Source organism: Aquarana catesbeiana, linkage group LG01, assembly GCF_042186555.1.
Source record: "Aquarana catesbeiana isolate 2022-GZ linkage group LG01, ASM4218655v1, whole genome shotgun sequence".
Taxonomy (NCBI): Eukaryota; Metazoa; Chordata; class Amphibia; order Anura; family Ranidae; genus Aquarana; species Aquarana catesbeiana.
This window is the reverse complement of record NC_133324.1, coordinates 501,265,733-501,292,765: the sequence shown is the minus strand read 5'-3', so window position 1 is coordinate 501,292,765 and position 27,033 is coordinate 501,265,733. Positions and strand designations below refer to the sequence as shown.

General features: G+C 44.4%; 1 protein-coding gene across 2 annotated transcripts in view; it reads left to right on the top strand.

The window, feature by feature from the left end:
- Window positions 1-27,033, top strand: part of CPAMD8 (C3 and PZP like alpha-2-macroglobulin domain containing 8) — a 424,223-nt gene that overhangs the window by 215,240 nt on the left and 181,950 nt on the right. For both annotated transcript variants that reach the window (XM_073592930.1, XM_073592923.1), the window contains exons 18-20: window positions 649-791; window positions 1,486-1,548; window positions 9,541-9,772. In XM_073592930.1, the coding sequence (XP_073449031.1) occupies window positions 649-791; window positions 1,486-1,548; window positions 9,541-9,772 (438 nt within the window). The remainder of the gene's footprint in view (window positions 1-648; window positions 792-1,485; window positions 1,549-9,540; window positions 9,773-27,033) is intronic.

Below are 27,033 nucleotides of genomic sequence, written 5' to 3'. Positions count from 1 at the left end.
ACAAGCTGTACACTCACTACTTTACATTGTATTTACACTTTTGTGAGATACTGTGTGTATATATATATATCTATATATATAGATATATCTATATATATCTATATATATATAGATATATCTATATATATAGATATATATAGATATATATATATAAATATATATATACACATATATATACACATATATATACATATACACAAATACACACTATGGGGTTTATTTACTAAAGGCAAATCCACTTTGCAGTGCAAGTGCACTTTGAAAGTGCACTTGGAAGTGCAGTCACTGTAGATCCGAGGGGGACAGGCAAGGAAAATAAAAAACAGCATTTTAGCTTGCACATGATTGGATGATAAAATCAGCAGAGCTTCCCCTCATTTCAGATCTACCCCTTAGATTTAGAGCGACTGCACTTTCAAGTGCACTTTTAGTGCAGAGTGGATTTTCCTTTTGTAAATAACCCCCTATACTTGTATATGTGTATATATACACAGACATGCACATACACATTGGCTTCATCCTCCATACTTGTTTAAGAAGCAGCTTGTGTAGCGAGATAATCGGTTTAAAGGAAAGTCCTGTGCTTTTATAAATAAGGGGTCCAAGAAACTAACATAAATGTTTTTCTTTTTCCTGTTGCCTGTCCAGGAGACAGGATTGGTTGTGATGACAGATGTGGTAAGTCTAAATTACAGACAGAGTGATGGAATGTATACAGATGAGGCAGTTCCAGCTTTTCAGCCACACACAGGAACGCTGGTGACATCTTCTCATAACAGAGTAGCACCCCGGTAAGTTAACAGAAACTTGTTTTTTCAGTAAAGATTACTACAGCAGTTAATGTCAATCAAATAGCAAGGTCCAAATGTACCAGTTTATCTCTAGTGATTTATATTAAATGTAAAATTGACCAAGGCTATGGGAGTAATTTACGAAAGGCAAATCCACTTTGCACAACAAGTGCAAACTACAAGTGCAAAGTGCATTGAAATTGCACTGAAAGTGCTATTGGAAGTGCAGTCGCTCTAAATCTAAGGGGTAGATCTGAAATGAGGGGAAGCTCTGCTGAATTTATCATCCAATCATGTGCAAGCTAAAATGCTGTTTTTATTTTCCTTGCATGTCCCCCTTGGATCTACAGCGACTGCACTTCCAAGTGCACCTTCAGTGCAATTTCAAATGCACTTTGCACTTGTAGTTTGCACTTGTTGTGCAAAGTGGATTTGCCTTTCGTAAATAACCCCCCCCCCCCATGTATACTGAGCACTATCGACATTTTTTGTCTGGTGGCACTGGGGATAGTTCGAATGAAAACATTTTTACTATGTTAGTGTCTGTGCTTCTCTGTCTTAACCTCCTCTAATTTAGTAGAGTGAAACAGAGAAGAGCCTGGAACCTAGGTAGAGTTTACACAGTGCTAAGCAGCATATTGAAATTTGACACTTTTGAAACTTTCTTATACAGTTTTGACTGATTTTCTTACAGATTTGAAAGGAGAAAAAGGACTTTCTTTCCTGAAACTCTGGTCTGGCACTGCTTCAATGTCAGGTAAGCTACGGCTAAAAGTTACAAAACAAAGTACCTTTTTTCACATTGAATGACAATCTGTCATATTTTCCATAATTTTTGCATACTTTGAACAGTTACATACGTTTTTCTTTCATTCATAAATTCATCCCACACAATGTTGTTTTATCGTGAACACAGTCTTATCTCACTCCTGATTGTGGATCATTTAGGGATAACTTCGGAATCAATGACAAGTACTGTCAGTGTCAGCAACCAGCGCTCATGGAAATTTCCCAGTTTTTTTTAAAGCGATCAGGGGCGGACTGACAACTCATGAGGCCCCTGGGCAATAGGAGATTTTGGGGCCCCCCAGCAAGCTGCATGCTGTGGAGGCACTCCATAGGAGGGAGGGGCCAGGAGCAGCGAAGAGGGACCTCAGAAGAGGAGGATCTGGGCTGCTCTGTGCAAAACCAATTGCACAGAGGAGGTAAGTATGACAAGCTTGTTATTTAAAAATAAATAAAAAAACAGGACTTTACAATCCCTTTAATTAAAACCAGCAACTGTTGAGACAACACCTTGTTCAAGTCTATGTACAGTATAATGTACAGAGTACGTGGGTCAGGAGTAAGTAACAAACAAAATAACATATAGAGTACAAGCAGTCAGGATGAGCGCCACACTCACATCAGAGTCCTCCCTTACACCAAGTCCCAACATTATCCCTATAAATCAGAGTCCGCAGAGTCAGTCCCCCCTTACGTCAGAATCTCCTCTTACGACAGAGCCCCCATAGTGGCATCCTATGGCAGAGCCCCCAGAGTAGTACCTTACGGCAGAGCCCCCAGAGTGTCACCTTTTTATTGGTGTCCCTTTACACACACCTTTGCACCTTAGTGCTTGGTGAGGTAGGCAGCTGGCAGGAAAAGGCTTTAAAAAAAATGCACTTGTTGCAGGCTCTGAACTGCGCAAGTGAGTCGTGGAACCAGCTGAATAGTGAACTGCTGTGGTTGGCCACAGATTGGGAATTGAGGCATGTGAATAAAAGCCATGCTTGATGTGTGCCATGATGTCACTGCATAGGTGTGTACCCAGATCTGCTGCCGGATCCGAGGCCAAGCTCAGCAGTTCACCAATCAGATGGCTCCATAATGGCAACAAGTGCATTTTTCATGGGCACAGGATTGTTAGAGCGATTTCTGTTAAGCGGCAGTGGGCACACATGGATCATACAGTATACACACACAGTATACACACAGACACACACACAGTATACAGACACAGTATACACACAGACACACACAGTATACACACAAAAACAGACACGGTATACACGCAGTATACAGACACACACACAGTATACACACAGACACAGTATACAGACACGGACACACACAAAGTATACAGACACAGTATACAGACACGGACACACACACAGTATACAGACACACACACAGTATACAGACACGGACACACACACAGTATACAGACACACACACAGTATACAGACACAGTATACAGACATGAACACACACACAGTATACAGACACAATATACAAACACGGACACACACACAGTATACAGACACACACAATCACAGTGTACACACAGTATACAGACACAGTATACAGACACACACACACAGTATACAGACACGGACACACACAGTATACACACAGAAACACACAGTATACACACAGACACACACACAGTATACAGACACGGACACACACACAGACATGCACAGTATACAGACACAGTTTACAAACAGACATGCACAGTATACAAACAGACATGCACAGTATACAGACACATTATGCACACAGACACACACAGTATACAGACACAGTATACACACAGACACGCACAGTATACAGACACAGTTTACAAACAGACATGCACAGTATACAAACAGACATGCACAGTATACAGACACATTATGCACACAGACATGCACAGTATACAGACACAGTATACACACAGACACGCACAGTATAAACACAGACACACGCATAGTATACACACAGACACATGCACAGTATACAGACACAGTATACACACAGACACACACAGTATACACACAGACATGCACAGTATACACACAGACACGCACAGTATACAGACACAGTATACACACAGATACACACAGTACACACACAGACACGCACAGTATACAGACACAGTATACACACAGACACATGCACAGTATACAGACACAGTATACACACAGACACACACACAGTATACACACAGACACACGTACAGTATACACACAGACACATGCACAGTATACTTACAGACACACAGTATACAGACACAGTATACACACAGACACATGCACAGTCTACAGACACAGTATACACACACACAGTATACACACAGTATACACACAGACACATGCACAGTATACACACAGACACACACACAGTATACACACAGACACGCACAGTATACAGACACATTATACACACAGACACGCACAGTATACAGACACAGTATACACACAGACACGCACAGTATACACACAGACACATGTACAGTATATGAACCAAATATTTAATCCTAAATGTCAACCGCTCACCAAATAACCCCTAAGGACACATAGGATAAATATGAGGCGCTCTAAACATCTTAAATACCACAGTGTTACAATAGTGATGTGACCCTCTTATTATGGTCTCAGCACCTTTGTGAAATATAATGTTGCTATCAACCTATAAATCATATAACAAATGACAGTCAAGAAAATGAAGAGAAAATATATATGTGACACTCAAGTGAAAGAATGTGTGCAATCACTTCACTCCATGCTGTGACTTTTCAAAACCTCACATAAAAGTCCATATATTCCAAATAAATCAGCCCAAAAAGAACTGTTGGTGACTAAATATAATTGGTGACGAAATATAAATCAAGTGTCCCAAAAAAAGTTTATAAACTTTGATGAACACAATTGAGTGTCTCCGTGTGTCTTCCACCTCATCACCGTGTTCAGTGAATCACACCCTCCAGAAATGCACTCACCGATTTATATTGCCAGCACTCTCATGCAAGGCAATAAGTGCTTATTTTACCACACTCCACGGTAAATAAATCATTCGATGTCCATGGTGATTGTTATTCAATAGATCCACATGAAAGAAAATATAAAGTGCTCCAATAGTGTGAACCAGCAAACAAATTTTATTAAAACCACTGCAATCCTCTCATAATACACTCACATTCTTAAAAGATTAAAACAGCAGAAACCGTGTGCAATTCACATCAATCTTCAAACTTTGTGGATAAAACCCAATAACTAGCGGTCACGGCGGACCCAAGGTGTACTATTGCCAGGCTGCAATCTTACCCCTCCCTCGATAATCCTCCGCTCCTCCGTGCACTCGAATTTCCTATCCTCCTGTGTGGCTGACAGCGTCACGTATCACAGCCACGCCCCCATGTACAGTATAGAGACACAGTATACACACAGACACGCACAGTATACAGACACAGTATAAACACAGACACGCACAGTATACAGACACAGTATACACACAGACACATGCACAGTATACAGACACAGTATACACACAGACACACGCACAGTATACACACAGACACACGCACAGTATACAGACACAGTATGGCTGACAGCGTCACGTATCACAGCCACGCCCCCATGTACAGTATAGAGACACAGTATACACACAGACACGCACAGTATACAGACACAGTATAAACACAGATACCCACAGTATACAGACACAGTACATGCACAGACACGCACAGTATATAGACAGAGTATACACACAGACACATGCACAGTATACAGACACAGTGTACACACACACAGTATACACACAGACACACGCACAGTGTATACACACAGACACACACACAGTATGCACACAGACATGCACAGTATATAGACAAACTATACACACAGACACGCACAGAATACACACAGACACAGGTACAGTATAGAGACACAGTATACACACAGACAAGCACAGTATACAGACACGGTATACACACAGACACACGCACAGTATACACACAGACACACGCACAGTATACAGACACAGTATACACACAGACACACACATAGTATACACACAGACACACACAGTATACACACAGACACACGCACAGTATACACACAGACAAATGCACAGTATACAGACACAGACACGCACAGTATACAGACACAGTATAAACACAGATACCCACAGTATACAGACACAGTACATGCACAGACACGCACAGTATACAGACACAGTATACACACAGACACGCACAGTATACAGACACAGTATACACACAGACACACAGTATACAGACACAGTATACACACACAGTATACACACAGACACACACACAGTGTACACACAGTATACACACAGACACATGCACAGTATACACACAGACACGCACAGTATACAGACACATTATACACACAGACACGCACAGTATACACACAGACACACAGTATACAGACACAGTATACACACAGACACGCACAGTATACAGACACAGTATACACACAGTATACAGACACAGTATACACACACACAGTATACACACAGACACACGCACAGTGTACACACAGTATACACACAGACACATGCACAGTATACACACAGACACGCATAGTATACAGACACATTATACACACAGACACGCACAGTATACACACAGACACACAGTATACAGACACAGTATACACACAGACACGCACAGTATACAGACACAGTATACACACAGTATACAGACACAGTATACACACACACAGTATACACACAGACACACGCACAGTGTACACACAGTATACACACAGACACACATAGTATACAGACACATTATACACACAGACACGCACAGTATACAGACACAGCATACACACAGACACACACAGTATACACACAGACACATGTACAGTATAGAGATACAGTATACACACAGACACGCACAGTATACACACAGACACGCACAGTATACACACAGACACATGTACAGTATAGAGATACAGTATACACACAGACACGCACAGTATGCAGACACGGTATACACACAGACACATGCACAGTATACACACAGACACGCACAGTATACACACGCACAGTATACAGACACAGTATACACACAGACACACGCACAGTATACACACAGACACACGCACAGTATACACACAGACACACGCACAGTATACACACAGACACACGCACAGTATACACACAGACACATGCATAGTATACACACAGACATGCACAGTATACAGACACAGTATACACACAGACACACAGTATACAGACACAGTATACACACACACACAGTATACACACAGACACACTCACAGTATACACACAGTATACACACAGACACATGCACAGTATACACACAGACACGCACAGTATACAGACACATTATACACACAGACACGCACAGTATACAGACACAGTATACACACAGACACGCACAGTATACACACAGACACATGTACAGTATAGAGATACAGTATACACACAGACACGCACAGTATACAGACACAGTATACACACAGACACGCACAGTATACAGACACAGTATACACACAGACACATGCACAGTATACAGACACAGTATACACACACACACACACACACGCACAGTATACACACGCACAGTATACACACAGACATGCACAGTATACAGACACAGTATACACACAGACACGCACAGTATACAGACACAGTATACACACAGACACGCACAGTATACACACAGACACATGTACAGTATAGCGACACAGTATACACACAGACACACACAGTATACAGACACAGTATACACACAGACACACGCACAGTATACACACAGACACACGCACAGTATACACACAGACACACGCACAGTATACACACAGACACATGCACAGTATACACACAGATACACACACAGTATACACACAGACACAGTATCCAGACACAGTATAGACACAGACATGCACAGTATAGACACTTGCACAGTATACAGACACAGTATACACACAGACACACACACAGTATACAGATACAGTATACACACACCCCATATACACACAGACACACACACAGTATGCACACCGACACACACACAGTTTACAGACACAGTATACACATACACAGTATACACACAGACACACGCACAGTATACAGACACACACACAGTATACACACAGACTACATACACACACACACGCGTACATTAAGCATATACATACACACACACAGTATACACACACCAGCACTTTTCATCTAGAAATCAGCCTAACACACTGCTGCTGCCCCCATCTCCTGTCATGCAGGGACTTGTAGTGCCCCAGCTGCTCACAGACACATTCTATGGTAATACAGGAGAGGAGAATGATGTGCCTGTGTATTGGTGAGCAGGTAATCAGTAGGGAGATGTAGCAGAGATTGAAGGAAAAGTTCAGAACATCCTTCCCCCAGGAGAAGTGCACTTCTCACACACAGAAAAAGGATCTAACAGCCTCAGAGACAAGAGCTCTGCTAGAGGAAACACAGCCGCCTCCCCCTTTTGCTCACCAGAGAAAGCACTGATAAAATGACATTTAGCATCAGCCTGAAGTCCATCCCACACTGCAGCTGTGTCCCCGCCTCCCTCTCCTCTCCTCCAGCTGTCTGCATATCCTGCTGTGTATTCAAAGAAACTGTGCGGGGGAAGGGGGCGTGTACACTGTGTTCCCATTGGCTGAGGAGGTAGTGGAGGGGCGGAGCAGCTATAGCCTCGGAAATTTTACATCAAAATGATGTCGGTGTCAGACATTTCAGGGATAGATGTAAAAATACACAGATTTTGACAGTATGTCCCTGATTGGGCCCCCTTGTGGCATGGGGCCCTCGGTCAGTGACCGAATAGTCAGACCGCACCTGAAAGCGAGTCATTTGGTGATGGAGCTGATCTTGCTATTCAGAAGTAGGGTGGAATTTGAAAACAGTGCCTGTACTACTTCCTTTTTTCAGGCGAGTCTTGTTTTAGGATCCTCCACACTGTCTGAGGCTGGGTTTATGCCTTTGTTTCTTTTGTGGGTTAATATCTGCCTGTATATAGCCAGATTTAGAGATTTACGCCCCTTTCACACGATCTGACCAATCGGGTCCGCCTGTCTGTTTTTCAGGCGGACCTGATCGGGCCACCCATTGTCCTCTGTGGGGAGGCAGATGTCAGCGAACATGTGTCCGCTGACATCCGATCCGACAAAATCTGCTGAAAACAGATGGATGGCTTTACGTTTGCAATCCCTACGGTGGGTCGGACTGGATGGGATCAGATGAAAATGGACAGGCTTCTTACGATCTCCCCACAGAGGAGAGAGGGATTCTGACAGGTCCGTCTCTGCACAGTGAGCGGAGACAGACCTGTCATCTGCCTGCTCAGTGGGGCTCAGCGGAGCGGAGTCCGTCAAAACGGATCCACTCCATGTGAAAGGGGCCTGACAAATTACTGTTTATACTATAATAGTATGCTTATTGTCAAAATATAAATTCTTAAAAAATACAAGATAATGAAAACAGGGAAAACCAAACTTTCACAGAGATTTAATTCGTAGACAATGAGGCCTCAAAACTTTTGACTTGCACTGGAAATTTTATTTTATTGCAATTTATGCAGTGCAGGAACTAAGTTTTGTGAGACGTCTTAGTAATCTGAAATATGGACAGTACAGAGTGTAGAACCTGTAGTTATACTGTGTACAGTTATCCCTTCATCTTCTAACCAACTTTAAGTTTCTGACTTTGTACAACAGGGGCCCACCATCTGGACAAATGGTCAAGGGGACAAGAAACGGCAAGAAATTATACTGTCATGCTCAGGTGTCACCAAGCATTATATGCAGAGATGTAGCGAAGTTAGTGTAGTTCCTTGGGCACTGTCATATTTCTTATATGAAAATAGGAGGTAGCGATGTTGGAGCTTTCATATACGCTCTTCCCAGAGAGGTCAGACTAAATATCACAATAGGAACTATTTTGATTTATATAAATGCATTCACTTTTTCTGTCTTCCCAGTGACACTTCTGGTGAGACTGAACTGCATATAGAGGTCCCAGACTCTATAACTACATGGGTAACAGAGGTCATTGCTATGTCTGAAGAAACAGGACTTGGAGTTGCCAGATCAGCATACCTGAAAACATTCAAATCTTTCTTCATTGATTTCACACTGCCATACCATGTGATACGAGGGGAGCAAGTCAAAATACCGCTCACAGTTTACAATTATCTTCCCATCACTGTTGAGGTAAGAAGTTATTACTTAAAGTGGTTGTAACCCTTAAAAAAAAAAAAAAAAAAGAGATCCTGTCCCTTATAGCAGATTAAACAGCACAGTGCTTGTGGTGTCTAATCTGCCCCTCTCTAAGCTGTAAAAAAACCCGGCTGATCCTGCCTGTTCCTGTGTCCCCCTTCTGAGCCCTGATTACCGTGGTTGGTTTACGTGCCTCCGTCATTCGCTGCTTTCCTCTCTCCCTCTCCTCCCTGCCTGTCCTGTCAGCTCCTGTGTGAATGTGTGAGACGTCTCTGCCTCCCCCTCCTGCCACAATGAGTAGCAAAGTAAACTGTTAAAATATTTCACTGTCAGACCCTCTCTTTAATGCAGCTATAACACATAGTGTAAGTGTTTGTTGAAGACGAAGACTGTACGTACCTTTTTTCAGATCTCTTCAAGCCAGTCACATGACTCCCGGCTGCTATCCTATTCAGCTACAGGCTACAATGAGAGGGACTAAGACCAGCACATCGGTCACATGACCTCCCTGGCTGATGTCAGAGGGAGATCTTGGTCCCTCCCACTGTAGCCCGTAGATGGAGTAGGAGAGCGGCTGGGAGTCATGTGACCGGCCTGAAGAGATCTGAAAAAGGTATTCACAGGCTTCATTTTCTTTTTTTCTTTTTTTTTTTCAAAACTTTATTTCAAGACACCACATGGTAAGTACAGAAACCACAACTCTGGCAAAATTATAATGGAACAATTCCACAGAAATGTCAAAACAGTGTCTACCAGAACATACAGAGGAGGCAGATATATGCTAGAAAGTCTCTGTACCCCGTGTGACTTTTTACCCGGCAAGTGCCGTTTGTGTAGAAAAAAAAGGAGGAGGAGTTGAAAAAAATACAAAAAAACAACCACTTGGATCTCACAAAGACAGAAAATGTTAGGGAATAAAGGATAGCAGAAATCAGAGGGAGAATAAAGAGAGGAAGAAGGAGAAAAAAAAGGGGGGGATACGAAAGGAAAAAGGACAAAAGGAAAAGGAGGGACTAGTCAACCCACCAGTGTTCCAGGGCCACGCGCCCCAACAGTGAAATTAACTTATAAAAGGATTTAAATCAGCAGCTCCTTGTACCTCTCAAAGTAAACAAATTTGTGTCAGTAGAACCACTTTTTAAGGAATTTCTCTCAGAGGCTTTTCTCCATAGCTACCAAGTCTTCCATCTCATTGATTTCAGCTACTTTCTTCACCCAAATGGCAATAGATGGCGGCTGTGTCTGTTTCCAAAAAAGCTGGATACAGCTCTTCATTGCTGTAAGCAGGAGAGGTAGAATAGATTGCCTGTAGACCTTACTCGAAGACCAGTGGTGGTGCAGAAGGAAAAATGTAGGGTCCTTTGGGACATCTTGATCAGTGAAATTTTGGGTTATACGGTGAACCTCTGCCCAGTATGATTGCAGAAGACGGCAGGACTTGTGGAAAATGTGGAAGAGGGAGCCGGAGTGCTCTCCACACCTCCATCAAAGGTCCGAGCACTGGGGGAACATCCTATGGACCTTTACCAGTGTATGGTACCATTGGGTCAAAATTTTCAGTTTTAAATCCCGTTCCCATTTGGCAATATAAGGAGATCTGAAGTCCGGCGGTGAGGAACGGTAAGTCTGAGACACCACATGGCGCAAAGGAGATTGCTCCTGGCAAAGGAGCTCAAATGATGTAAGAGGCCTCCTAAAAGCATCTGGGGAGGGTAGGGAGCTTATAAAATGAGCCAATTGCAATTTTTGCCAAAGAGATAAACCTGCATACTCCCGACCATCTAAGATTTGCTGTCTAGAGACCCAGTGCCCATTGACAATGAAGTGTCGAGCCTGAAACATCTCGTCATGCCTCAGATCACGAAATCTAGGGTAGATGAGGCCAGGGCCGAAAGCAGGATTGCCAATTATGGGAGTGAGTGGAGAGGAAAATGGGGCAATAGAGAGGTCTCGAAACGCCTTGGAACACACCCGCCAGGTCTCCCCCACAGTAGGGTGAGCAAGGACTCGTGGAGGCATGTCCAGTTGGCACCAGGGCAACGACTCCAACGGAATTTCAGAAAATAGTTTTTCCACCTGAACCCATTGTTTCAAAGGTCCATCATGACAGCACCAGTCCAACACTCTGGTCATATGGCATACCGTGTGATAGAGGCTTGCATCTAGAAGGACCATGCCCCCCAGCAATTTTGGTAGATGGAGAGTTGACTGTGCATGTTGTGGAGGCTTCTGAGCCCATAGGAAAATAACCAGGGCCTGATCAACTGCACGCAAAAAGGGACCTAGGATATGGATTTGAAGGGCCTGGAAGTAATAAAGCAAGTGAGGCATTGTGTTCATCTTGACAATATTACACCGGCCGAACCAAGAAAACAAGCCACGCTGCCAAGATGCTAGGTCTTTTTTAATAGCAGTGGGGGGAAAATTAATTTGAAAAATGTCTTCTACCTTACTCACCTGGGTGTTTATCAGAGTGGTAGCAAAATTACACCATATTCGTTTTTTTCTATTTCCGGCCTATCTGGCGTTCCAGAGATAAGGATCAAAGGAGAGGATTCATCACACTCCACATGAGTGGCATTATCATAGTGTGTTTGCTGCACTTAATTGTGTAGCCACAAATTCTGGTAAGCCTTCAATCCTTGTGGTGGTCGGACACCTTCGTTTGCACTTAATGAGTGGGAACATTGGACTTTAACACAGAAGGACTTTTTTTGTTTTTTATGCTTATGTAACTAGCTTTTAGAATCATCACAGCGCTGCATATTTTATGTTTATTGCTTTTAAGGATTGGATATATTGCCTTTTTTGCTAACAGCTGTTATGTCATTTTATTTTTCTGTATAGTGCTCACTTTATTTATTTTTTCAGGTAGATAAATGCCCAATTAAAAGGGAAATCCATGCAAAGTAGATTACCTAACAAGGCCGGGGTTGCTATCCTTAACGCTTCCTATTTCTGAAAATTTATCTGAAAGAAAGATAGATCTTCATAAGTCTTTAGGTCAGAAAGCAAGTTCAGAAGGCATATCAATGGTTTGGACAGGAAAAGCAATAAGTCATCGGCATATGCTGCAATCTTAGGAGCTAATGCCTCGCCAAGATGAATTCTGGTAATATCTGGATTATGTCTAACCGTCTGTAAAAAGGGTTCAAGTGTGAGAATGAAGATCAGGGGGGGAAAGGGGACACCCCTGTCACATCCCATTTGTGATTCCAAAAGAAAAAAATACTACTGGTACCTCGAGCCACACCAGAAAGGCAGCGGGAGATTAGGACAGTAAACCAGTGGCTGAGGGGCTGGTGTCGAAAGGAGGGGTTTGGATTCTTGGAGAACTGGGCCGACTTTTTAGTCGGCTACCAGCTCTGTAGAAGGGACGGACTGCACCTAAATGAGGAGGGTGCAGATCTGCTGGGAGTGAAGATGGCCAAAAAGTTAGAGGGGCTTTTAAACTAGTCGACGGGGGGGAGGGTCCAGACACAGAGATAGCCAGTGTGGAATGTATTTCAGTGGGTAGTATTGGGGGCATTATTGGTAGGTTGACTAAAACACCTAAACCCATGGTAAGTATAGAAAAAAGTCCTATTTGCAACCTCAGAACACCCATTAAGAAGATAGTATGCCTCCTGACAAAACTATGAGACATGTTCACTAATGCCAGGAGTCTGGCGGACAAGATGGGAGAACTAGAGCTGCTACTGTATGAGGAGGAATTAGATTTCATGGGAATTTCAGAGACCTGGTTCAATAGCTCTCATGATTGGCTGGCAACCATTCAAGGGTATTCCCTATATAGCAGGGACAGGGAGGGTTAAAAAGGGGGAGGGGGATGCCTGTATATCAAAAATGATATACAGGTGAATGTGAGGGATGACATCACTAATGAAGCAAGGGAAGAGGTGGAATCCTTATGGGTAGAGTTACAAAGGGAGGAAACCAAGGAAAAAAATAATACTGGGAGTATGCTATAGGCCCCCTAACATGAGGGAGGAGGGGGAGACGGACCTCCTATCACAGTTTGCAATGGCAGCAAGGATGGGAAGTATCATTACGGGGCAACTTAGGAAACAGCGATCACAGGTCAGGGAACCATGAATGCAAACATGTACTGTGACAAACTGAAGCAGAGCATGACCCCCCCCCTTCAGAGACTGGGTCGCAGAGCAGTATTCCAACATGATAACAACCCTAAACACACCTCCAAGATGACCACTGCCTTGCTAAAGAAGCTGAGTGTAAAGGTGATGGACTGGCCAAGCATGTCTCCAGACCTAAACCCTATTGAGCATCTGTGGGGCATCCTCAAATGCAAGGTGGAGGAAGGCAAGGTCTCTAACATCCACCTGCTTCGTGATGTTGTCATGGAGGAGTGGAAGAGGACTCCAGTGGCAACCTGTGAAGCTCTGGTGAACTCCATGCCCAGGAGGGTTAAGGCAGTGCAGGAAAATAATGATGGCCATACAAAATATTAACACTTTGGGCCCAATTTTCACTTAGGGGTGTACTCACTTTTTGTTGCCAGCGGTTTATACATTAATGGCTGTGTGTTGTTGTTTTGAGGGGACAGCAAATTTACACTGTTATACAAGCTATACACTCACTACTTTACATTGTAGCAAAGTGTAATTTCTTCAGTGTTGTCACATGAAAAGATATAATAAAATATTTACAAAAATGTGAGGGGTGTACTCACTTTTGTGAGATACTGTAAATATCCCAGTTCTGACTTCCACCTTTAGGAACGGACTAGACGGGCCCCTCATGGTAGAGGAAATACTCAAGGCATGCAAAACACTGCAGTCGGGCAAAACTCCTGGCCCTGACGGTATTCCAGTAGAGCTCTACAAACAATATGCAGACGTCCTTGCCACTACATTTCATGCTATGATGGTCAAATCAGCGGAGTCGAAGACACTTCCCCAATCCATGTGAGAGGCGGTCATAGTAGTGAGGAAGGACCCTTCCCTGTGCTCCTCATATCTCCCTATTAAATGTGGACGCGAAGCTACTAGCCAAAATATTAGCCAACAGACTAAACACAGTTATAACAGCCCCCGACCAAACGGGATTCATGCCGGGTAGAGGCACAGATATCAACATCAGGAGACTTTTCACCCACATTGCCAGAGCAGTCCGTTAAGGCGAGGGGCTGGTGGCCTCTGTGGACGTGGAGAAGGCCTTTGACTCCGTTAAGTGGAGATATCTGTGGGCAGTTCTCGCTAAATTTGGCTTCGGCCCTAAATTCATGTCATGGGTAAAGATGCTGTATGCTAATCTGCAAGCTAGGGTCCACACGAATGGTTGTCTATCGGAACCATTTCCACTGAAAAGCTGAACGAGACAGGGGTGTCCCCTATCTCCAGAGCTGTTTGCCCTGGCGTTGGAACCCCTGCCCACCCTGATTCATGCGGACAGGGAAGTGAGGGGTATACAGGTTGGGTCCATTAAAGAAAAGATCTCCCTTTATGCGGATAATGCTCTGCTTTATCTAGCTGATGCATCCACATCCCTTCAAAAAGCGCAATCCCTTTTTGATCGGTTCAGTGGCTACTCAGGCATATGCATCAGTTGGGATAAGTCTGTACTTTTCTCGCTGCATCCCTCATCCACTAGACCTGGTACCCAGACACAGCTTAAATGGATGGAAGAATCTAAATATTTGGGCATTAAAGTCACCTGTGAGATAGGAGACTATATTAGCAATAACATACAGCCCCTTATGGCGCAGGTCACCACCAAATGTGCAGCATGGTGCACACTCCCCCTGACACCTGTAGGTAGGGTCAACCTACTGAAAATGGTGTATTTACCTAAATTTCTAAACTTCTTCAGGAACATCCTGTCACATCTCCCCAAAAGCTTCCTCAAGAGATTAGAGGAACTGATGGTATCCTTCGTCTGGGCCGGGAAGCCCCCCTGAAGGGGCAAATTGAATACTGTACCTCCTCCTTTCGGGAGGTGGTCTGGCACTCCCAAACTTCCAAATTTATTTTTTGGGCAGCCATCCTTGTCACCGTATGCTAAAGGTTTTCCCAGCCTAGAAATAACCCAGCGATTACATTAGAAGCGGCCATCCTGGGGTCAATATGCAGCGTTGAGCAACCTAGCATTTAGGGGGAGGCAGGCTGACCCCTCCATAACTACCCGTATGAAGACCACAATAAGGTTCTGACAGGAAGCTAGAGCAGTATATAAAAAACCTTTTAAAATATCCCCTCACATGTCCTTATGGGGGAATCCAATGCTATCCCAGCTCAATACTTTAAGAGACCCTTCACTATGGGCAAGTAAAGGGATCACGACTTTGATACATATCGCTAAGGATGGTAAACTCATGACATTTCAGGAATTAAAAGCCCTGTACTCGATACCCAACTCATGGGAATTTAGATACTGGTAGTTGAGACATGCTTTTAGGACCCAATTCCGGAAACAGTTTTGGAATCGGATTCTATAGAGCGTCTGTTAATTTCCAGTATGATGGGGAAACCCCTTTCGTCTCTATACCTTTACTTGACGGTTGCCCATGACATTAAACCGACCCAATCTCTGGACAAGTGGAAGACAGACATACAGACTCTTGGTGACAAGGAATGGGAGGAATGTGTCTCCACTTTTATTCCCTCGATGATAGCGGAGAAAGACAGATTTATTCAACTCAAATTTCTCCACAGGGCCTGCTACACCCCACGGAGACTAGCCCGTATATACCCTCAATGGGAACTGTTGTTGCCCAGATGTAGAAGGGAGGAAGGCTCATTCTGGCACATGGTCTGGTCATGCCCCAAACTCCAACTTTATTGGGAGGCAGTCACTGATACCTTGAGCAAGGTGTGTGGGACACAGATCCCGTTGGACCCCCTGACCCTCCTACTGAGCCACTTAGACGAGGTGCAGGGAGACAGGTATACTAAGCTATGTATGACATTCACAAGAGACTCTTGGTGCCTTTCTATAAACTCGGTACTACATCTCTGCAAACTCACATATGAGAGCAGGCAATGCCCAGCGAAATTCAACAAAGTCTGGTCGGGGTGGATAGATGCCAATGGGCATAGGATGTGAAAAGATTATGCTGGTGGAGAACCCTGGTTGTTGCTAGGAATAACTCGATAACTACCTAGAAGGTCTGGGGGTTAGATCTCTAGATTGCTACGGACTTCATCCTGTTTTCTATCTGTGTATGGTTGTATTTCTACTGATTATGACATTGTAATGCTGATTTGTTTTTTTACAATAAACATCTCTGTTAAAAAAAAAAAAATAGTCTATCAAAAGTCCATTTTCTTGTGTGTACAGCACCTGGAGGCAGCACCCTTAGTAAACTCTGTGTAGAAAGGAGAACAGAGGGGTGCCAGACTGAATGCAATATTTCCAAGATAAGATCAATTTGGACAGGGTATAATCCCCAATCCTCAATAAATTAGTAGGTACGATGCCCGGCGGTTGTGGAGATGCGACTCTGTGTACATCTTGCGGCATGTATTAATTCCTTGATCATCCGATCGAGGGCGAATACTGCTGTGCAAAATGTAAGCACATTGTTTCCCTGGAAGCCCAGATTCTGAATCTGGGGAAGCAACTGTCAGTACTAAGAAGACCCTCCATACTAAAGGAGAGCCGGGAACGTACCCGGCAGGTGCCAGCAGGGGCCAGCACAGAGGCAGGTGGAGACAAAGAGGTGCAGGTACTAGAAAAGGGTGACATTGGTGAAACCAGTCAGGAACCAGCACTGCTGGAGCTGAGGGACTCTCCTAGCTGCCAGGGGAAGAACTCCTCAGTGAGAGTGGGGGAGGGGGGGGGAGCGTAGGGAAAGGAAAGACAGATTCTGGTGGTAGGGGACTCAATTCTTAGAAGGACAGGGGGGGCAATCTGTGACAAAGACCTGAAGCGCCAAACTGTATGTTGTCTACCGGGCATTCGGCACATCACGGATTTGGTGGACAGACTACTGGGAGGGGTTGGGGAAGACCCGGCTGTCATGGTGCACGTTGGCACCAATGACGAAGTCAGAGGCAGATGGATTTCAGGGACTTGGGAGCTAAATTGAGGAAAAGGACCTCCAAGGTAGTATTCTCAGGAATACTACCGATACATTGAGCCACACCAGAAAGACAGAGGGAGATTAGGGAAGTAAACAAGTGGCTGAGGAGCTTGTGTAGTAAGGAAGGGTTTGGGTTCCTGGAGGACTGGGCCGACTTCTCAGTTGATCACCAGTACTATAGAAGAGGGCGGACTGCACCTAAATGTGGAGGGTGCAGATCAGCTGGGAGTAAAGATGGCCAAAAAGATAGGGGTTTTTAACCACTTGCCGACCGCTGCACGCCGATATATGTCGGCACAATGGCAGCATTGGGCAAATGGGCGTACCTGTACGTCCCCTTTAAGAGGAGGGGATAGCAGGCACACACGTACAGCATGACCGTGCCCGCGGGACCGGCGGACTCGATGTCCGCTAGTCCCCCGGTGATCGTGTCACTGAGCCTCAGAACGGGAAAGTGCCTATTTAAACAATGGCAGTTGCCTGTTCTGACTTGTCATGACAGAGATCACTGCTCCCTGTCATCGTGAGCAGTGGTCGCGGTCATGTGACTTGAATCCCACCCCCCCACAGTTAGAATCACTCCCTAGGACACACTTAACCCTTCATTGCCCCCTAGTGGTTAACCCCTTCACTGCCAGTGTCATTTACACAGTAATCGGTGCATTTTTATAGCACTGATCGCTGTATAAATGACAGTGGTCCCAAAGTAGTGTCAAAAGTGTCCAATGCGTCCGCTATAATGTCGCAGTCCCGATAAAAATCGCAGATCGCCACCATTACTAATAAAAAAAAAAATTAAAAATGAAAATGCCATAAAACTATCCCCTATTTTGTAGATGTTATAACTTTTGCGCAAACCAATCAATATACCCTTTTTGAGATTTTTTATATCAAAAATATGTAGAAAAATACATAGCGGCCTAAACTGAGGAAAAAAATTGTTTTTTTTTAATATATTTTTGGGGGATATTTATTATAGCAAAAAGTAAAAAATAATGCTTTTTTTTCAAAATTGTCACTCTTTTTTTTGTTTATAGCGCAAAAAATAAAAACCCCAGAGGTGATCAAATACCACCAAAAGAAAGCTCTATTTGTGGGAAAAAAAGAACTTCAATTTTATTTGGGTGCAACGTCGCACGACCGTGCAATTGTCAGTTAAAGCGACGCAGTGCCGAATCGCAAAAAGTGCCCTGGTCAAGAAGGGGGTTAAATCTTCAGGGGCTGAAGAGGTAAAACTAGGTGAAGGGGGGAGAGCCCAGAGTTAGAGATAGTCGCTGCAGAACATATTCCAGAGGCTAGTAGTGGGGGCATTAGTGGTATGTTGACTAAAGCACATAAACCCAAGGTAAGTATAGTAACTAGTCCTAGTTGCAATCTCGGAACACCCAATAAGAGAATGATATGCGATATGGCCTAAACTATGTGGCATGTTCACCAATGCCAGGAGCCTGGCGGACAAGATGGGTGAACTAGAGATACTGTTGTACGAGGAGGATTTAGATTTTGTGGGAATTTCAGAGACCTGGTTCAACAGCTCTCATGATTGGCTGGCAACCATTCAAGGATATACCCTTTATCGCAGGGATAGAGAGGGTAAAAAAAGGGGAGGGGTATGTCTGTATGTCTATATATATATATATATATATATATATATATATATATATATATATATATATATATGTGTGTGTGTGTGTGTGTGTGTGTGTGTGTGTGTGTGTGTGTGTGTGTATATATATATCTATCTATCTATCTATCTAATGGGGGATTTAAATTATCCAGACATAGACTGGGCGGAGGGAACCATGCATTCGTCTAAGGCTCACCGGTTCCTAAATTTCTTGCAGGACAATTTCAAGGTTCAGATGGTAGATGCACCAACTAGAAATAAAGTTTTACTGGATCTACTGATTACCAACAAATACGGGGCAATTTAGGAAATAGCGATCACAGGTCAATTGGCTTCAGTTTAAATCACACAAATAGGACACATAAGGGGAATACAAAGACACTAAATTTCAAAAGAGCCAACTTCCCTAAACTACGAACCTTGCTAAGAAGGCACACACTGGGATAAAATCTTAGGAACAAAGAACACGGAGGAGAGATGGGTTTGCTTTAAGACCTTATTAAATAAGGGCATGAGCAAATGCATCCTATTGGGTAATAAATTTAAAAGAGCGAGCAAAAGTCCTAGATGGCTTAACTCCAATGTAAAAATGCATATAAAAGCAAGGGAGAAGGCCTTCAAAAAATACAAGGTTGAGGGATTATCATCAGCATTCAGACTTTATAAGGAATGCAATATGAAATGTAAGGGTGCCATTAGGGAGGCTAAGATAGAACACGAAAGACACATAGTGGAGGAAATTAAAAGAAATCTCAAGAAATTCTTTAAGTATGTAAACAGTAAAAAAGAGAGGACAGACCATATTGGCCCCATAAAGAATGAGGAAGGTCATCTGGTTGCAAAGAATTGGGGAGATGGCGAAGGTATTATCCTCATGAAACATCACAGGAAGCACCTCCATGGTTAACAGAGGACAGAATTAAAATTAGACTTGGTAAACAACATTAATAAATCACCGGGACCAGACAGCTTGCACCCGAGGGTACTTGGGGAACTCAGTCAAGTAATTGCCAGACCGTTGTTCCTAATTTTTACTGACAGTCTACTGACTGGAATGGTACCAGCTGATTGGAGAAAAGCCAATGTAACACCAATATTTAAAAAGGGCCCAAAATACATCCCTGGGAATTAGACCAGTTAGCCTAACATCAATAGTATGCAAGCTCTTGGAGGGGATGATAAGGGACTATATATTTTTAGTAATGAGAACAGTATCATTAGCAGTAATCAGCATGGATTCATGAAGAATCGTTCTTGCCAAACCAATCTATTAACCTTCTATGAGGAGGTGAGTTGCCATCTAGATAAAGGAAGGCCCGTAGTGGTGTGTCTGGATTTTGCAAAAGCATTTGAAACGTTCCCCATAAACGTTTACTGTACAATATAAGTTCCGTTGGCATGGACCATAGGGTGAGTACATGGATTGAAAACTGTCTACAAGGGCGAGTTCAGAGGGTGGTGATAAATGGGAAGTACTCGGAATGGTCAGGGGTGGGTATTGGGGTCCCCCAGAGTTCTGTGCTGGGACCAATTCTATTTAATTTGTTCATAAATGACCTGGAGCATGGAATAAACAGCTCAATATTTGTATTTGCGGATGATACCAAGCTAAACAGGGCAATAACTTCTCCGCAGGATGTGGAAACCTTGCAAAAAGAACTGAACAAATTAATGGGATGAGCAACTATATGGCAAATGAGGTTTAATGTAGAAAAATGTAAAATAATGCATTTGGGTGGCAAAAATATGAATGCAATCTACTCAATGGGGGGAGAACCTCTGGGGGAATCAAGGATGGAATAGGACCTGGGGGTCCTAGTAGATGATAGGCTCAGCAATGGCATGCAATGCCAAGCTTCTGCTAACAAAGCAAACAGAATATTGGCATGCATTAAAAAGGGGATCTACTTCACAGATAAAATGATAATTCTCCCGCTCTACAAGACTCTGGTCCGGCCGCACCTAGAGTATGCTGTCCAGTTCTGGGCACCAGTCCTTTGGAAGGATGTACAAGTACAAAGAAGGGCAACAAAGTTACTAAAGGGTCTGGAGGATGTTAGTTATGAGGAAAGGTTAGGAGCATCAAACTTATTCTCTCTGTAGAAGAGACGCTTGAGAGGGGATATGATTTCAATTTGCAAATGCCGTACTGGTGACCCCACAATAGGGATAAAAGTTTTTTGCGGAAGGGAGTTTAACAAGACACGTGGACACTAATTTTAAGACACTTAAAATTAGAAGAAAAGAGGTTTAACCTTAAACTATGTAGAGGGTTTTTTACTGTAATGCCCCGTACACACGATTGGATTTTCTAACAGGAAATGTTTGATGTGAACTTGTTGTCGGAAAGTCCGACCGTGTGTATGCTCAATCGAACATTTGCTGTCGGAATTTCCGCACACAAATGTTTGAGAGCAGGTTCTCAAATTTTCCGCCAACAAAACTTTTTGTCGGAAAGTCTGATCGTGTGTAGACAAGTCCGTCGCACAAAAGTTCACGCATGCTCTGAATCAACCAGAAGGAGCCGCACTGGCTATTGAACTTCCTTTTTCTCGGCTCGTCGTATGTGTTGTACATCACCGCGTTCTCACTTTCTGACTTTTTGCCCAACATTTGTGTGACCGTGTGTATGCAAGACAAGTTTGAGCCAACATCCTTCTGGAAAAAAAAAAAACATGGTTTTGTTGTCAGAAAATCCGACCGTGTGTACGCGGCATAAGAACGGCAAGAATGTGGAATTCCTTTGCACAGGCAGTGGTCTCAGTGGGGAGCATCGATAGTTTAAAAAAACTATTAGATATGCACCTGAACAACCACAACATACAGGGATATACAATGTAATACTGACATATAATCACACACATAGGTTGGACTTGTTTTTTTTTTTTCAACCTCACCTGCTATGTAACTGTGTAACAGGCTTCTTTTTCAACAAATACTTACACTGGGTTATGGCTGCATAAAATAGAGGGACTGGCAGTGAATATTTTTTAAAGGTTACAAACACTAAATCATTTCCTGTCCCTGTGGCTTTGTGACTGACTTTTTTTGACCAAGGTTCTGTGCTTTAGATACCACTTTGTGCCTATGAAAAGTGATTTTTATCTTATTGTTCATTAAGGGACATACGTATTCAGAAACTGTCCCTACAGGTGCTTTGGAAACTGGCAAACAGAAAAATTGGAAGCCAGTCCCTAGGGCCGGATCTAGCCTTTCTGATTGCTGGGTGCAGTAAACGAAGTCACGAGGCATACTGTTGGCACACATTCATTTTAACCTTTCTGGCTAACTCTCCCTGTTTTTCTGTCTCTCCAGGTCTTCCTGCTTGCATTGGCCATGTGTGAGTCACTGACAGTCTTACACACAGTCTGATAGAGTTGCAGGGAACCCATGTTCTCTAATAATTCAGTGCACGTCTGTACCACAAGTCATGACCTGGAAATAACACCTGACTTTACTTCTGGGTAGTGCTGAGGCAGTGCAGGTGTGAACAGGGAATGCTAATGCATTTCTATGTGTCTGTGACAAAGGGGACATGCATTGGGCCAACGTTTCTCAACCTTTTTTTAGTCACGGTACCCAAAAAGTCATGAGGCACCCAAGTCCAAAACTGTATTTGCCGATTTGAAGAACACTGACATCTGCACCAGATAATGTCACCCTCTCCTTGGCACCATATGGGGAAGTCCTCCCTTCACAGCAGTGTTCCCCCTTCACATCAAAGCGCCTCTATCACATCAGGGGCAGCCCCCTTTACATCACAGGTCCCACAGTATATCAGAGATAGCTCTTCACGTCAAAGTTCCTCCATTATATCAAAGTCTGACCATCACACCAGAGTCCACTCTGTCGCATTAGAGCCCCCCTTCATATCAGTGTTCCCCCAGCCCCTCCACTTCCTGATATCAATGTCACTGGTCCTGGGGGAGCACAACTGAAATATGGGGGGGGCGCAGCTCACCCCCCCCAACACTAGAGCCAACCCTGCCTCCCCCCAACCCTAGAGCCAACCCTGCCAGTCCCCATGTAACCACTCCTCTACTCAGCATACCTCTGTGTTTTGCTAGTGTTCTAGGAGGTTTGACACCTTTTCTTTAGCTTCTTCTGAAAAAAAAAAAAAACTATTTTTTGTAAGCCTTCAATTTTCATCAAGATTTCTCACTGACGCCGCTGCTGGTTTCTATATTGTTTTCGAAGCTGCACCTGGACATGTCTGGATTGGATTTGTGCAGCCAGCCTAAAAAGTATTGTGCTCTGCATTGTTTCACACTTCAGACCTGAGTGTACTGTGTTAGCCATGGAGCGTTTTCCAAGTCCAGAGCCATGTCACAGCCCTAGGTGGGAGACTATCTCTGAATACTCACTAAGTAGAACTGGTTGGGGTGAAGCACCAGGAGCTACCTCACTGTTTGCACCTTTTGGCACCTTTTCAAACTTCCCACTACTGCCAGTTTGACTGCAGGGTTAAGGGACCAATGTTGGCATCCACTGGGTGCTGTGCGCTCTAGCCTCTTTCGCCATTCAGCCTAAAGGAAGAAGCATCCCTCTGCTGTTGCTGCTCCTAACCACGTGGATCTCCAGTTTTTAGTTTCTTTCCACTGCCTGCCTACAATGTCCTGGTCACCTCCAGCTGCCTGAAACTCTCATCAGTACCAGCTGCCCTGGTTTGGAGTATCTGAGGACTTGCATGATATTAAGCCTAGTTACATTAACCCTATTCCTGCTCAAATGTAACATGTCCTTGCACAGAGGACAGTCTAGCTGCATGTGTGACCTCGGCCCAAACTCCCCTAGTGGTTCTAGGGGTGTTTACTCAGGGACCAGTACTTGTAACCTGAAAACGACCCATAATGTTATAGGGTTGTCACCATCAGAGTCTTCCTCAGATCCTACGAGTGGGGATGAGTCCTTCCCCGTGTCCACAGGGACCTCTGTGTCTAATTGGGGCTTTTTAACTGTTTGTGCTTCGCTGTTGGGGCATTCTGCCCGCAGCAGAGCTCTAAGCACAGTCTGACACCATCCCCTGCAGAGCTTGTCTTTGACTCTCTTGATGCTGTGCAAAATATTCTGCACATGGAAGATCAACCTGCTGTTCCAGGCCTTGGGTCTTTCAGTGTTCCTACAGTTCAGTGAGGGGCTGTTTGTATATCCAGATGGTTTCTTGGGTAACTTGCCTCCCCAGGATTTGGGTGCTCAAGACACCCCTTTCAGTCCACAAGCTAACTCCTTGTGTCTGGTAGCTCTTGCAGTTGCCCCTTCACTATCTGTATTTTTGCTACTGCACAAGCAATATACCGTAACTTCTTAGGTCTTCCTGGGTTTGCTGCACCCTTGGACCCCTTGTTCCTATTAAAGTGGGGACTAGGATTCTAGAGTTGCACCCTCTGTGGTGTCCCACTACCTCCTATATCCTTGGGTAATGCTAAATCTTTTGTGGTGCCTGGTCAAGGACTTCCTAAGCTACATGGTTGGCCCTAACAAGGACCTGGCCCCTCAGTATCTTTTGGATGCACCTGCTACTATTTTTCTAGCTTTGGACCTTATGTCTACCCTAGTGCCTTTTCCAGGCATCCCCAATGTGGAATGCGCAGATAACCATTCCTAAGGAGGGTCAGCTTTTTTCAGGACCCTTCTAAGAGCCTAACACCTGTAAGACTTGCAGGTGTCTATTGTTCGTAACGATCAGTCATCAGCAGGCATGTCTGTTCAGCTAAAACCTCGAAGAATGTGGATCGCTGTCTTTGTACTTCCGCAGAGAAGTCGGGGTAGAAGAAAACTTTTGCACCATTATAGCGGATATCCTGGCGCTTTCTTGCAAGCTGCAATATAATCTCCCGAATTCTGTAGTTAAAGAGCCTGGCCAGAAATGGTCTGGGAGGACGTTCCGGTGGTAGCGGCGGGTGGGGGTTCTGTGGGCCCATTCTACTGCAAAGAGTGAGGTAAAGGTATCTTTACCAAAAAAGGTGACCAGCCATTGCTCTATGAAGTCCATTGGGTCCTTGCCTTCTATGCGTCCGGCAGCCCCACTAGGTGGACGTTATTTAGTCTCATGCAATTTGAAAAATCTTCATTGCGGGTGCTGTTATTTATCTGCGCCTAGCCAGAAAGCGGAGTGGGACTTGGCAATCAGGGATGGCAGCTTGTCCTCAACATCACTCACCCGGTTCTCCACTGCAGTATTGCGTTCGCTAATTTTTTGCATATCTTGCCAGAGCAGTAAGACTTCCACCTTCAGCCTCCCCAGCTGGTCTTGTACCGAGTGCACAGAAAGGGTGCAAGTGTGTACTGCCTTTAGTATTTCACTAAGAGTAGGCTCAGGGTCTTCCTCCTCCATGCCCTCAGGCGGGTCAAGCCTCCCCGCATCTACGTCTGTATCAGAATCTGCCTGCTCCCCCCTCAGCAATGGTGAGGCCTGTGCTGCAGCCAGGGCCGCTCCTATCCCTCCCTGCAGCTCCTGAGTGCTGGGATCTGGTAGCTCTTGTGCAAAAAATAGCATATCCCGTTGGGATCTTTCTTGGTCGACTTAGGAGCTTTACTCACTGTGTGCTTTTGTGGATCCTCAGAGCCCTGTGGTGTCCTCTGTGGGAGGGATGGCTGGGCGCCATGTTAGAATTTCGGCCACCGCCGATCCCCCACAATTTTTCCGGGTCATAACGAACCAGGGTGGGCTCGATTGTACACCTGCGGCTGCTGGAGGACACTGGCACTCGATTTAGGCGGTCAACGAGAGCAGGAAGTGCCGGTAAAAGGATCTAAGTGTCGGATCTTCAGCGGGAGCTCAGTGACACGCTGCCAATCACATGCCCGTGCAGGCCACGCCCCCACAAGTCTGATCATTGGAGGAGAGCAGGCTCAGCACAATTAGAGAACTGACCATGGTGTGTTCTCCTGCTTAGTGTGGTCAGTTTTTAATAGGAAAGCAGAGGAACTGGCAGAAACATCAAGGATTTCACATAAAGGAAGCAATACAAAGAAAACAGTATACTTGTTACAGAAGGCACATGAAATGTTGGGTTTACATACTTTAAGTTCTCTATAACAGCCTTTTTTAACCAGGTGCCTTCAGATTTCTTCAGGGGTGCCTTGGCAAAATGCTTAAAAATTGGCCAAAAATTGTATACAAGCTAGCGGGTGGATCAATGTGTCTCCTCTCCCCTGACAGAAAAGGGATTTGTGTGTTTACACACACAAATCTCCGTGCTGCCGGTTGTGCCCGCAATCGCATGTGCCCGGTGGCTATTGTGCCCACCAGCCACGCGCATCAGGTCCCCCGCCGTGCAGCAGGCTTGTCTGCCCTTTGGCGGCTCTTAAAGGGTACAACGTACCCATACAGGATTTCGCCCAGGAGAGCAATTCTGCTGACGTATATGGGCGTGAGCCGGTCGACAAGCGGCAAAGAGTAACTCCATGGCTGCAGGGCTCTAATGAGGAAATTGGCAAGGTCTGCATCCCTTTAGACGTGATTTCCCTGTCGGAGTATCTCACCAAAAGTGGCATTTTTATTGCAGGGGGTGCCCAAAATCTGATTTGTATCTTAGTGCAGACTTATGGGAAAATCAGTGAGCCAATCACACAAGCAATAAA